Here is a 14,736-nt window from a genome sequence, read left to right as displayed (position 1 = left end):
AAAACGTGATAACATTGTAACGATGGCTAAATAAAATACACCCGAACTCAGTTCTGCTTTCGTTGCCTTTTTAAAAACGTGTTTTTAGCTTGTATCTGTATGTCTTGGCATGCTACCGTATGCTTCAAGCTAATGTGTTAGCGTGCGCGCATGCATGCCGTATGTTTAAGCTGGCGTATGTTTTACCACTGTAAAACTGCGGCCATTGGTACAGTGCGGTCTGTCTATGTGTAAAATACAGAAATGTCACCCATTAATGAGACTGCGCCCAACCGTACGGTGCGTCGAATAGTCGTGAAAATACAGTATATATATATATATATATATATATTATATATATACAGAGAGAGAGAGGGAGAGAGAGAGAGAGGGAGAGAGAGAGAGAGGGAGAGAGAGGTTCCGTCCTTTTTGCAATTATCCACAATGCACTACCGGCGGCCATATTGGAGGGCTGTTATAAACAGGCCATAGACGAAGTCTATTGTGAATGTTCATTCATCCAAGAATATGCCGCTGACTCTTGTCAACTGTCACAACCGAGGTGGGAGGGATAAAAAGAGTTTTATCGCATTCCTAGGGTTCTAAAAGGCCAAGGAGAGGCAGCAGAAAAGAAAAGTGAGCGACGTAGAAGACAGTGGCTTGCTGGTATCAACCGTTCTGAAGTGAAAATTTACGACCAACTTCGTGTGTGTTCTGATCACTTCATATCGGGTATGTAAACAAAACTTCATCATAGTTATAGAGTTAATGTATCAGATAATAACAGATAAGTTAACATGAAAAACAAAGAGTGCTCTGGCACGTATTACGATCGAAATGCATAACGTGCACATGGTACACCGTGTGCATTGTCATTTTCCTTGTGTCGTGTCATGGCATAGTGCAGTGGTTCTCAACTAGAAATGCTGTCGGTCCACTTTTTTTTTTTTTTAATAAGACCAAGGTCCAGTCCTATGCACGGCGGTCATGGGGAGAAGGGCTATATGCCCATTTAGTATGGTCAAGCCAAGCTTATACAAATCAACACTACTCACAACCAACCAAAAATGGGGTGCATGAAAATAACAATTATTCACTTTGCCAGTACACAGCAAATAATGAGAGGCATTGCGTTGAGGCACAGGAACTCTTTTATTTAAGTTGTGCCTGCTTAATTATAGAAATAGCACTTTTAGGGAAATAAGACATTTTTACTTTAACTTTGTTAAACAGTAATAATAATAATAATAAATTTTATTTATAAGCGCCTTTTGTCTTTTTTCCCTTAGTTTAACAAAAACAAAACAAAATACTAATTTTACCAAAATAAACATGAAAACAAAAATATCCTTTTCATTTGTACAATTCCCCTTTTCACATCCCTTCTGAAATCACTTAAAAAATATATCAGAAGAGGAGTTAAGAACCATTTTATATAGGTGAATCCAATGTCTGAGGCATGCAAATATTATTTGAGGACGCCATTGTGATGTTCATTTACCATGTTGCGGTGTTCTGCTATTAAACAGCTGCAAAGTAGACGGGAGCAGAACTGCACACAATCGAAACCTCCCGCGATTCGTTTGGTCTAATTGTCTATGTGCGGCTCTGCTGGGCTGAAGCTGTGATCACACTGTGGCGTCACGCATGCGTCTGTTTCCTGACACAATCATCATTTTGAATGCGTGTGTATTGGGATAGACGCGTGCTGACGCTTATGTATGGGCCCACCTTAAGTTCAAAGGAGCCAATCAGCGCATTGTATATGCTGACGCACATGTATGGCCACACCTTCAGTTCAGAGGAGCCAATCAGCGCATCGTTATCGCCGACATGCCCTGCTCAGCCAGGGTCTCCAGTGAGTCAAACATAACATACACACAAAGTCGCGCTGCCACAGTCCTCTGCTACAACTGTTAGTGCACGCAAAGAATACAACGGATAATTTTAACAAGCCATCACGGTAATGCGCAGATTATAGTCCACAAATATAAAATGTATAACGTAAAAATCACTTTATAAGTTATTATTTTATACAATTTGCCGAGGGTCCGGACAGAGGAGGCCCGGACAGAGGTCGGCGGTCCGGTCGTGGATCGCGGTCCGCCAGTTGAGGAAGGGGGGCATAGAACATATTTCCCTATTTCTTATATACTGGTATATGGATAATAGTAGTAGACATTATGTTTATATTATAAATGTGTATTTATAAATTAATATGATTTTTAGAGTTGAGCACTAGTACTATATAATGCACTACATGAGAAGAAAAATGTAACTAGCCTGGTGTAAGGTATACATTCTAATTAAATGTTATTCCACTGTGAGTAAGCTAAAGTAATCCCTCTTGGTATAAATAGTTAATATTTATGTTTGCATTTCAGGAAAGCCTCACTTGGATGATGAAACTGATCCCGATTCGGCACCAAGCAAACTATTAGGGTATGAAACTCCAAGATCACCATCAAAAGCTGCTATCAGACATGAGAGACTTCTCAACAGGAAAGATGCAAGGAAAAAGACTGAAGCCGATATGAGTCTTTTGGAACTCAGCACATACTTGCAAGCTTACAGTAGAGCTGATTGACCAGCGGAAACAGAAGGATCATTACCAGAGGTACCTGAGGAGGTAGAGGTATTGTCTGATGCTGAGAAGCTGGATTTGGCAAATGAAGAAATTTCTCAGCTGAGGAAAGAAAACCAACTATTGACAGAACAAAATGAGTGTTTGAAGAGCACCGTGCATAAGATGAAGGCAAACTTGCGAGAGGACTTTTAAAATGACAATGATAAAGTTAAATATTACACCAGGTTACCAAGTTTTATGACACTAATGGCACTGTTTAATCTTTTGGCTCCTGAAATGAGTGAAAATAGACATTCTACTTTGAACAAATTTCAAAAACTCATGATCACCCTGATGAGATTAAGACTTAATATGCCAATTATAGATCTCAGTTACAGGTTTGGAGTTTCAAAAACAACAGTGTTTAAAGCATTCTTGGATACACTGAATCTGATGTATTATGTACTGCAACCTTTAGTGCGATGACCGGAGCGAAATGAACTTCAGGACACAATGCCTATGGCTTTCCGTAAATACTTTGGTCGCAGAGTTACCTGTATTATTGACTGCTTCGAAATGTTCACCGACAGACCTTCCAACATGACTGCAAGGGCACAAACCTGGTCCAACTACAAGCATCATAATACAGCTAAGTACTTAATAGGGATTACTCCTCAGGGAAGTGTCAGTTTCATCTCAGAAGGCTGGGGTGGAAGAGTGACTGACAAGTACTTGACAGCAAACTGTAAATTTTTGAATAACCTTATAAATGGAGATTTCATACTAGCAGACATTCAGGAAGTGGTAGCACCTGTGGGAGCAGAAGTTAAATATCCAGCTTTCATTTAAAGGGAAAACACAGCTGAGTGCGAAGTTGAATCGACAAGGAAAATAGCCAATGTCAGGATTCATGTGGAGCGTCTAATAGGAACTGTGCGACAGAAATTCATGATCCTTGGTGCTACTTGTCCAATAGATTACCTGCCTTCAAAACCTAGTGATGAGTGTACAATTCTGGACACGATTGTCTTTGTGTGTCTAACATGTGTCCATCTGTTGTACCTTTTGATTGAAGCAGGCATAAACATTATTCACTTTGATGTGTAATATGTATCAGTGGTATTGTGATACATATACTTTGGCAAAGTATATTTTACAAAGAACATTAAAGACATGTTTTTGTTATTTATTCTGGAAGAAATAATTTTGTACTAATGAAAATAAAACTAAATCTTGTATTCGAGTTATTACTTTATTTTTTCAATCACATCATCACTCCATTCATATTTCTTAATCTGATAAGGATCCTTGCCAATAACAGCATTTGTACTAATGAAAATAAAACTAAATCTTATATTCAAGTTATTACCGGTACTTTATTTTTTCAATCACATCATCACTCCATTCAGATGTCTTTGTCTGATAAGGATCCTTGCCAATAACAGCATTTTTTTTTTCGAAATACCGGCTACGTTCTTGCTTATGCAATGTTTCAACATATTTCTCCATGTCGTGTGCATTCACAAATCACCAAATCAGTCAGTAAACAACTCTTTCGTGTCGAAGTCCGCGTAGTGAAAAATGCTTGCGCGATCAGCGCTTGATACGTGTGATTCGAACCAACCTTTCCTTCATGTATTTCCGGGTCATCCTGCTCGGACACCGAAGGATAATATAACAAAGAGGAAATTTCGTTAAATCAATATTATTAAGTTAATAAACAAATGATCGATAAATAAAATACGAAGATGCCCAATGTGCACATTGGATAGGAATGTGTACAACAAACAAGTAAACATTTTCTGTTAAAAAAAAGTTCAGGAGACATGACCCAAAAAATACATCATGTATTAGTTACGCACCGTGATGTTTATTCAGAAGTTGTTGTCTTTTGATAGCTGTTTGGGATGATAACGATCGTGATCAAGGCACAACAGCCAAGACATTAGTCATATAAATCTCAAAACGTGACTTACTTTTCAGTATTCTCTCAAAGTTGCCGTCAAACTCCAACGCCCACTGATCCAACGAACACGTTGCAAGAGTGACTTTCCTTCCCATTCTTTTGGTAAGGTAATTCTGCAACGCTACTACCCTACAATTGAATAATCACCTTATATGTTTCAATGGAATTAGAGATCTGTTTCTTTAGGCCTGTCACCACACGAAGGGCACATTTCGCGTCTTTCCGAGCAACATAGGAATCAAGAATAATACCGCCTTATGCACTGAGTTGTACGTCATATGCGTTGCCATTTTGAATGTGGAAAATGGAGCAGCCCGTGGGGTTCCTTAATTCATTTACTGCGGAGCCCTTCAGGTGCCAGGCAGTGGTGGCTGCTCGTCACAACCAAAGAGCCTGAAGCTCATTCTTTCCCAACCTACATCATAAATATGTTTCATTTTATGTAAATTCTGCCCTCAATTGCTTGTCAAGAAAATGATCCAGTCAACAGCAGGCTTCATAGTACGTCTTTGCTTACAATTTCCCATAGCCAAGACACTGCGGTCGAACCAGCAAAATTGAAGTCAAGTGAGGCGCAACTGCGATTGTGAATACTGTACTGTGCCTTACGGTAATCTATCGTCATCGAGCGACGTTGGTCACCTTCAAAATAAAAACCCACATCTCATATATTCACGTCAATCGTTTGGATTTTTTTAAAGTATAAAAATCTAAAATAAGTAATTTCTTGGCTGTCAGGCGACGGTAAGTTGTAATGGGAATTTGACACCGAGCAGTGGTAAAATGTAAGTAACTGTTCGTACCAATGAATGCTGACCAGTTATTTTGCAGATAAGCAACGTTGCTTGATCATGCACTAGACTGCATGCTCTATCGCTGCTCGAAATGCTGATGGTGCCGCACGGCCTGGCCTTAGCGGTTAAGGCACAGGGAAAACATGCAAACACCGCACAGGAAGGCCGGAGCTGGAATCGAACCCGTTAACTCTGCACTGTGAGGTCGATGCACGTCCATTAAATTGTGATTCAGAGTGGAGACAAACTCTGACAGTGAGATAACCCGAATTATTTTCAAATGTGAACTTCAAAAGAGATTATTAGTTGACAAAGATACATTTATTGATGCTTTGAGCAGATTTGATCATAACAGTCACAACCATGTATGAATGTGTCAGTGTCCTGGCAAGGTTGGCTCAAGTCTCTGGCAATGTGAGTTTATATTGGGCTGGGACTTTGCGAGCGCATTTTCAAAGGGCAGAGAAGCACAGTGCTCAGCAGCAAAAGAATGTGTCAGCAGCAGCTCTTCTGAGGCATTGCCTGCAGATGAAGCACACACAGTTTTTTTTTGTTTTTACAATGCACAGACAGTATATGTAAGGACCAACACTTTGCTAATGAACTTGCACCATTTTCAGTTGTAGCTATGCACTGTTATGAACTCATAGTTGATGTTCTTCCATGCTCTCAACCCTAATAATGGATTTTTGAGTGGGTAGGCTTCAAAGCAGTATGTATTTCAACCTATCAGTGTTCTTGCACCCCTTTATGAAAGTCAGTATTGATTTGGTCAAGTATTGGTGCACACTGGAATAGAAGTTATAGGAAATGACGTGCATAAAACAAACAAAGTGGGCTGATGCTGTTTAAAGACTCAATCTGAACCCCTCTTTTTTATTTTCCATCCATCCATCCATCATCTACCGCTTATCCGGGGCCGGGTCGCGGGGGCAACAGCTTTAGCAGGGAAGCCCAGACTTCCCTCTCCCTAGCTACTTCTTCCAGCTCTCCCCGGGGGATCCCGAGTCGTTCCCAGGCCAGCTGGGTGACATAGTCTCTCCAGCGTGTCCTGGGTCTTCCTCTGGGTCTCCTCCCGGTGGGACATGACCGGAACACCTCACCGGGGAGGCGCTCAGGAGGCATCCGAATCAGATGCCCAAGCCACCTCATCTGGCTCCTCTCGATGTGGAGGAGAAGCGGCTCGACTCTGAGCCCCTCCCGGATGACTGAGCTTCTCACCTTATCTCTAAGGGAGAGCCCGGACACCCTGCGGAGAAAACTCATTTCAGCCGCTTGTATCCGGGATCTCGTTCTTTCGGTCACGACCCATAGCTCGTGACCATAGGTGAGGGTTGGGACGTAGATCGACCGGTAAATTGAGAGCTTCGCCTTTTGGCTCAGCTCCTTCTTCACCACGACAGACCGATACAACGTCCGCATCACAGCAGACGCTGCACCGATCCGCCTGTCGATCTCCCGCTCCCTCCTACCCCCACTCGTGAACAAGACCCCAAGATACTTGAACTCCTCCACTTGGGGTAAGATCTCCTCCCCGACCCGGAGGGGGCACTCCACCCTTTTCCGACTGAGGACCATGGTTTCAGATTTGGAGGTGCTGATTTTCATCCCAACCGCTTCACACTCGGCTGCGAAACGCTCCAGTGAGAGTTGGAGAGCCCCGTTTGAAGGAGCCAACAGCACCACATCATCTGCAAAAAGCAGGGATGAAATACTGAGGCCCCCAAAACGGACTCCCTCAACGCTTCGGCTGCGCCTAGAAATTCTGTCCATAAAGGTTATGAACAGAATCGGCGACAAAGGGCAGCCTTGGCGGAGTCCTACCTCCACTGGAAACGATTCCGACTTACTGCCGGCGATGCGAACCAAACTCTGACATCGGTGGTATAGTGACCGAACAGCCCGTATCAGGGGGTTCGGTACCCCATACCCACGAAGCACCCCCCACAGAACTCCCCGAGGGACACGGTCAAACGCCTTCTCCAAGTCCACAAAACACATGTAGACTGGTTGGGCGAATTCCCACATACCCTCAAGGACCCTGCTAAGGGTGTAGAGCTGGTCCACTGTTCCACGGCCGGGACGAAAACCACACTGCTCCTCCTCAATCTGAGGCTCGACTTCCTGACGGACCCTCCTCTCCAGCACCCCTGAATAGACCTTACCAGGGAGGCTGAGGAGTGTGATCCCTCTGTAGTTGGAACACACCCTCCGGTCCCCCTTTTTAAAAAGAGGGACGACCACCCCGGTCTGCCAATCCAGAGGCACTCTCCCTGTTGTCCACGCGATGTTGCAGAGGCGTGTCAACCAGGACAGCCCCACAACATCCAGAGCCTTGAGGAACTCCGGGCGGATCTCATCCACCACTGGGGCCTTGCCACCGAGGAGCTTTTTAACTACATCGGTGACTTCAACCACAGAGATAGGAGAGCCCACCTCAGAGTCCCCGGGCTCTGCTTCCTCCAAGGAAGGCGTGTTGGTGGAGTTGAGGAGGTCTTTGAAGTACTCTGCCCACCGGTTCACAACGTCCCGAGTCGAAGTCAGCAGCGCCCCATCCCCACTGTACACAGTGTTAGTGGTGCACTGCTTCCCCCTCCTGAGACGTCGGATGGTGGACCAGAATTTCCTCGAAGCCGTCCGGAAGTCGGCTTCCATGGCCTCACCGAACTCTTCCCACGCTCGGGTTTTTGCCTCGGCGACCACCGAAGCGGCGGCCCGCTTGGCCAATCGATACCCGTCAGCTGCCTCTGGGGTCCCACAGGCCATAAAGGCTTGATAGGACTCCTTCTTCAGCTTGACGGCATCCCTTACTGCTGGTGTCCACCAGCGAGTACGGGGGTTGCCGCCACGACAGGCACCAACCACCTTACGGCCACAACTCAGATTGGCCGCCTCAACAATAGAGGCACGGAACATGGTCCACTCGGACTCAATGTCCCCTATCTCCCCCGGAACATGGGAAAAGCTCTGTCGGAGGTGGGAGTTGAAACTCCTTCTGACAGGGGATTCCGCCAGACGCTCCCAACAAACCCTCACTATACGTTTGGGTCTGCCAGGACGGACCGGCATCTTCCCCCACCATCGGAGCCTACTCACCACCAGGTGGTGATCAGTTGACAGCTCCGCCCCTCTCTTCACCCGAGTGTCCAGAACATGCGGCCGCAAATCCGATGATACAACAACAAAGTCGATCATCGAACTGCGACCTAGGGTGTCCTGGTGCCAAGTGCACATATGGACACCCTTATGTTTGAACAAGGTGTTCGTTATGGACAATCCGTGACGAGCACAGAAGTCCAATAACAAAACACCACTCGGGTTCAGATCGGGGGGGCCGTTCCTCCCAATCACGCCCCTCCAGGTCTCACTGTCATTGCCCACATGAGCATTGAAGTCCCCCAGCAGAACAAGGGAGTCCCCAGCAGGAGTACTCTCCAGCACACCCTCCAAGGACTCCAGAAAGGGTGGGTATGCTGAGCTGCTGTTTGGTGCATATGCACAAACAACAGTCAGGACCCGTCCCCCCACCCGCAGGCGGAGGGAGGCAACCCTCTCGTCTACCGGTGTGAACCCCAATGTACAGGCACTGAGCCGGGGGGCAATGAGTATGCCCACACCTGCTCTGCGCCTCTCACCGTGAGCAACTCCAGAGTGGAAGAGAGTCCAACCCCTCTCAAGAGAACTGGTACCAAAACCCAGGCTGTGTGTGGAGGCAAGTCCGACTATATCCAGTCGGAAATTCTCTGCCTCACACACCAGCTCGGGCTCCTTCCCTGCCAGAGAGGTGACATTCCATGTCCCAAGAGCTAGCTTCTGCAGCCGAGGATCGGACCGCCAGGGTCCCCGCCTTTGGCTGCCGCCCAGCTCACATTGCACCCGACCCCTTTGGCCCCTCTCATGGGTGGTGAGCCCATGGGAAGGGGGACCCACGTTGCCTCTTCGGGCTGTGCCCGGCCGGGCCCCATGGGTGTAGGCCCGGCCACCAGGCGCTTGCCAACGATCCCCACCTCCAGGCCTGGCTCCAGAGGGGGGCCCCCGGTGACCCGCGTCCGGGCAAGGGAAACCTTGGTCCATATATTTTGCTCATCATAAGGGGTCTTTGAGCCGTGCTTTGTCTGGCCCCTCACCTAGAACCTGTTTGCCATGGGTGACCCTGCCAGGGGCATAAAGCCCCAGACAACTTAGCTTCTAGGATCATTGGGACACACAAACCCCTCCACCACGGTAAGGTGACGACTCACGGAGGGGCTTTTTTATTTTGATAAAGGCAAAATAAATCCTCAAATAAGGATTATTTTAAAGATGGACAGAGGGGAAGGCTTGCCTAATGTTTAAGGGTAGCTCATCCCAAAGAAAGGAACCGGCAACAGAAGAACGTGGACCCCCTCTCAGCCTCTATTTAGACACAATCCTATTTCTTCCTCTGAACTCGAAATCTTTTTCACTCCACTCCCCCTAACTCTTCTCCGGGGAGGCAACCACAAACACATAAGGGGTGCTATTGGGATTTCCTCCAAGGGTCAATCCAAGCAGTGCTTTTAAGTTGCTTTTGAATGCTTCCTATAGAGGAGTTTGGCCTTTTCTGCATCTCCCACATACATTGACTGCAGACATATTGAAAGATTCACCCCACTAACAGTGTAATTTGCCACTAATCATGCCTTGGCTGTAATTGTCATTGTTGACTGTAATTGTTTTCTTTAAGCTTCCGAAAATCATTACAAACCAAGGATTTGATGTCCACCCAATAGAAAAGAGATTGATCATGTGGGAGCTCACTGTTGCTATGGTTGCAAGTCATAAACTAAATAATTATCATTTGCCAATGTGGGGTTTAAATATTGCTTGAAAACATGATTTTATTCTTTGGCTTTGGACTAAGTATGAGACTCTACAGGTTTTATTGTATTTACTGTTTATTTTGTGTTAATAATTTGTTTTAACTGTGTTTGTTTTTATATCAGACTTTTACTTTAAATACAGCGCTTTGTATCCAGCTGTAATTATTTCTAAAGTGTTCTATAAATAAAGTGGTGTTGAGTTGCTATCCTGTCCTGTGCCTCAAATAAACAATCAACAACAAAAAAAGTTGTTGGAACCTACTACTAGGTGAAAAATATGTTTAAACTCTAATACACATTGTGTTGTGACTCAACAAAATTAGATGACTTGACTTATGAGTTGTTTAACCCAAGTGACGACTTGACTCAACTTGAAATTTTGAGGAGATTAGATTTGGCTCAACAGTAACTTGGGACTTGCTTGAAACTTATGAAGTTTAAGACTCAACTACGACACATCAATGATTACTTAGAGCATATAGAGTAATAATAACATTAACTGTTCAAAATCAAACTATAACTAAAACTCTCACATTCACCTGCCAGAAAACCTTCACGCAGACAAAAACCTCGCTCACACGCCACACTTGGGTGGGTTGTCTTCGAGTACTCCACTCACAGTCCAAAAATATAGAGGTTAACTGGAGACCTAATGTGAGTTTTGTCTGTATGTTTCAGTCCTGTAATTGGCTGTATAGACAATGTGGAGATGGATGGAGAGACGCATGAAGGATGGCATGTAGCCTACCGGAGTCCATGCTGAGCTGGGTTCCAGTAATGTGGTGCCAGTAGGCTGATCTGGGCAGTATGGCAGTCGGGGTAGATGGGGAGGAGTTTGATTCTGAACCTCGAAACATCAACTGGAAATAAAAAAGACAACATTGTAAAGTAAAATGTTCATTCATTCACAAACCATTAGGAAAAATTACTGTGTGACATTTAACACTAAAAAGGGCTTCTCCAGGTTTAAATGAAAAAATTGATTTTTTTTTTCCAGAAATGGTGGGATAGGAAGAATTTAAGTTCTGAAATTCAACCAATAAATGGTGCAATCTGTTAGTCTCATTGACGGTAACATTAAAACGAGCAGAAAATGTGCGGAAAAAGCTAAACAGAACAATCAAACTCGTTTCTTCCTTGGTCCTTTTGAGACACTTCCAGAATTTTCACTCTATATCAGACATGTCCAAAGTCCGGCCCGCGGGCCAAATCCGGCCCGCGGTCGAATTTCATCCGGCCCTTGGCCCCTGTCATAAAATCAGTGCCGTCTGGCCCGCAGGTTGGGCGCAATGGAACATGTGTTGCATTGACTGAGGTCTCGTAGACTGGTGAGTGATGTTTCATAGAGTACTGCTTCCCTCTAGTGGCTAAATGAGTAATAGCATTCACTAAATGAGTAATAGCATTTAGAGACTAGAGGGCATCACTCACGAGTTAACAAGACATCACTCCGTGTTTATATTGACTGATATGTCATATTTCAAATGATCCTTGCAGTTTGTGGATATGTGTATTGCTTGTTCATTTCCCTGTTGTTCGAGTCAAAGGTTTTGTGACTATTGAAAAGTCATGGTGATACATTTTATGTTTCAAATCAATCAATTTGCACTCAGGAGACTTCTGTTTAAGAAAAAGTCAAGTGAATAAGCAGTTGCATGTGATATACCTGTTTCAAATGAACCAAAAGAAATTCTTAAGATTGTTGAAATTAAAATAAAAATGGAAATGTGAAACAGACTGGCTTACTAAAATTTGTTGAACAATATTGTTGTTCAATGTAAAGAATGTCAGCCAAGGTCGGCCCCCCGACATTTTACCACATAAAATCTGGCCCCCTTGGCAAAAAGTTTGGACACCCCTGCTCTATATTGTCCACGCAAATTCATTCATTCATTTTCCGAACCACCTTATCCTCACTAGGGTCGCGGGGGTGCTGGAGCCTATCCCAGCTGCCTTCGGGCAGTAGGCGGGGGACACCCTGAACCGGTTGCCAGCCAATCGCAAGGCACACAGAAACAAACAACCTTTCGCACTCACACCTAGGGACAATTTGGAGTGTCAAATCAGCCTGCCATGCCTGTTTTTGGAATGTGGGAGGAAACTGGAGGACCCGGAGAAAACCCACGCAAGCACGGGGAGAACATGCAAACTCCACACAGGAAGGCCCGAGCTGGTAACTCTACACCAGGGGTCCCCAAACTTTTTCCTGTGAGGGCCACATAGTCAGGAAACAAATAATACAGTAACACTATTAATGAAATAAATAATAACTAAATAACCCTCTCTGAGTTCTTCACGGAAAAAACAGGAAATAAATAATAACTGAACAACTCTCTCTTTTATAGCCACTTGAAATCCAAAAAAAAAAAGTTCTGCCATCTACGAGAACGCCACCTATCTTGTCTTGTTTATGGCTGCTACCGTCTTGTTCACGTGTTCTACTAATTGATCTGAGACACAACTAAAACACTGAACCATTCTATGGTGTGTAAATAACTTTGTGACCTTGATTTCAACCCCATTTGCATCATGGGTCATTTTGCCCCGAAATGTGAATAAATACAACATTTAAATTTTTCTACAGGTGGGGACAATCTAAAAGTCATAAAATTTCAAGTAAAAAATTTATCATCCGTAGTTTGGGGACCCCTGCTCTACACTGTTAAGCCGACGTGCTAACCACTCGACTACCAGGCCGCCCTGTCCACGCAAATCTAACCCGAAATGTTTTTACTTTATTAAATTACCCTTCAAGAGATACAATGTATTTGTCTCAACTCTGTGTGCATAACATTGCTGTTCTTATTGTGTTGCAACCCACATTATGCAATTCCTGCAGATTTGAAGATTTTGTATCTTACTGGCCTTCACTTTTTGCCAATTTATTACTGTATTGTATATTTTATATGTTCAAGAAACAATAAAAATATTTTTAAAAAAACAAATGTGTTGGTTCCCCATCCGTGAACAATATTTTTGACCATTGAGTACTCTTTTAACCATGTGATTTTCTTTTTTTTTAATGATGAAACAACAACAATGAAACAAATGGTTGTTGTCTGAAATAGCTGTTGTCCATCATGGAATTGTACATACACTCTGGCTTCAGCCATTGGTAGCGTTCTAAAGCCTAAATTGGGGCATAAAAACAATCATCGTCATAGCAAGGGCTCTCACTCTGTTTTTTCTCTCCACATCCAGCAGAACCTTCTTGTGCTGCTCAGCAATTGCCAGTGTGGATGAGTGAACCCTTTGATATATCTGCTCTCCTTCTCTGGTCTGGAACGTGTAGAGACCTTCCCCGCTGTCACACAGCCTATTGAAAAAAGAAGGAAGTGATATAGAAATATGTGGAAGAAACTGGACCCACTGCATTATCCATCCATCCATCCATCCATTTTCTAATCCACCTATCCTCACAAGGGTTGCGGGTGTGCTGTAACGTATCCCAGAAAGTCCTCAGACAGTAGACGGGGTACACCTTGAACTGGTTGCCAGCCAAACGCAGGGCACACACAGACAAACAACCGTTCGCGCTCACAATTACTCCTAGGGACAATTTAGAATGTCCAATCAACCTGTCGTGCATGTTTTTGGAATGTAGGAAGAAACTGGAGTACCCGGCGAAAGCCCACACAGGCACGGGGGGAACATGCAAACTCGACACAGGAAGGCCAAAGCTGGCACAAAATACAATCCCGAGATCCTAGGTTAGCCAATACATCCCAAAACTTAAGAAAATCACATAAAAAAGCTCATGATAAAGAGATAAGGGCGTGCCGTTAATATATGCAAAAATGTGGATGTAGCAGAATGAAAATGCAAGAGTCTTGAATGTCACATAATATTTACTCTCATTTTGTACTTGACCAAAGTCATAGAGTGATCAAGAATAGAGCCTTCAACATGCAAGGATGATAGTATTCAGTTGTGAAGTTTTATTAGCTGAAAAGATACAATGTTAGGCGGCGTGACCCAGTGGTTAGCGTGTCGACCTCACAGTGCAGAGGTACCGGGTTCGCGACCCTTGTGAGGATAATCTGATCGGAAGATGAATGAATGAATAATGGTCAAATAATAATACGGAGTTTTGAACTGAGATATGGAGCGTCCGTCCCTGGGATGGAACAGTCCTTCCGTCCAGGCCATTCTGGGGACAGAGGATGGGGAGCGAAAGGTTTTTGATGGATGAAGCAAGGATGGAAGTGGGTTTATGTCCATCCCCATAATTGTCCCTAACTGGGTCAAGTACTGACAGACTATTTCACAAAGCTCTGACAGAAACACGGCTAGCCTGTCTGGCCAGTCATTCTGGTGACCAACAGTGGTTGTGTTTGCATCTAAATGATATCTTGACACTTACAGTTGTAAACAATTTGATCCCTCCGGATAATAAAGCTCTGCGTGTGTGTGTGTGTGTTTATTCAGCTCCATCTGCTTATTGATTGATGCGTGTGCCATACTACGTATGGTTTCGACACCGACACAATGCGGCCAAAAATTCATTTCAATGTACCGGTACTCAGGCGAAATGGGCTCAGGAAAAAAATTGCCTTGAAGTGCTTCAAATGCGCCACTGGTCACCCCACC

The 14,736-nt window shown here is 44.3% G+C and overlaps 2 protein-coding genes and 1 long non-coding RNA gene across 9 annotated transcripts in view; 1 reads left to right on the top strand and 2 right to left on the bottom strand.

The window, feature by feature from the left end:
* Nucleotides 1-5,068, bottom strand: part of nadsyn1 (NAD synthetase 1) — a 75,840-nt gene extending 70,772 nt beyond the window's left edge. For 3 of the 7 annotated variants that reach the window (XM_052063925.1, XM_052063923.1, XM_052063924.1), the window contains exon 1: nucleotides 4,522-5,068. In XM_052063925.1, the coding sequence (XP_051919885.1) occupies nucleotides 4,522-4,606 (85 nt within the window). In that variant the 5' untranslated portion in view covers nucleotides 4,607-5,068. The remainder of the gene's footprint in view (nucleotides 1-4,521) is intronic. The other 4 variants (XM_052063921.1, XM_052063920.1, XM_052063922.1 and 1 more) reach the window with 2 other exon arrangements.
* LOC127599818 (uncharacterized) lies at nucleotides 402-3,786 on the top strand. The gene is made up of 2 exons (XR_007962169.1): nucleotides 402-711; nucleotides 2,364-3,786. It is a non-coding gene; the product is annotated as an uncharacterized LOC127599818 (long non-coding RNA).
* A 613-nt stretch (nucleotides 5,069-5,681) lies between the features above and the next one.
* Nucleotides 5,682-14,736, bottom strand: part of dok4 (docking protein 4) — a 54,128-nt gene continuing 45,073 nt past the window's right edge. Inside the window, exons 6-8 of the mRNA XM_052064096.1 lie at nucleotides 13,324-13,462; nucleotides 10,895-11,006; nucleotides 5,682-5,827 (exon numbers count right to left, since the gene is read on the bottom strand). Coding sequence (XP_051920056.1) covers nucleotides 5,682-5,827; nucleotides 10,895-11,006; nucleotides 13,324-13,462 — 397 coding nt within the window. The remainder of the gene's footprint in view (nucleotides 5,828-10,894; nucleotides 11,007-13,323; nucleotides 13,463-14,736) is intronic.

This window comes from Hippocampus zosterae, chromosome 4 (genome assembly GCF_025434085.1).
Source record: "Hippocampus zosterae strain Florida chromosome 4, ASM2543408v3, whole genome shotgun sequence".
Lineage (NCBI taxonomy): Eukaryota > Metazoa > Chordata > Actinopteri > Syngnathiformes > Syngnathidae > Hippocampus > Hippocampus zosterae.
Note: the sequence above shows the minus strand (reverse complement) of the source record. Positions and strands in the feature narration are given on the sequence as shown.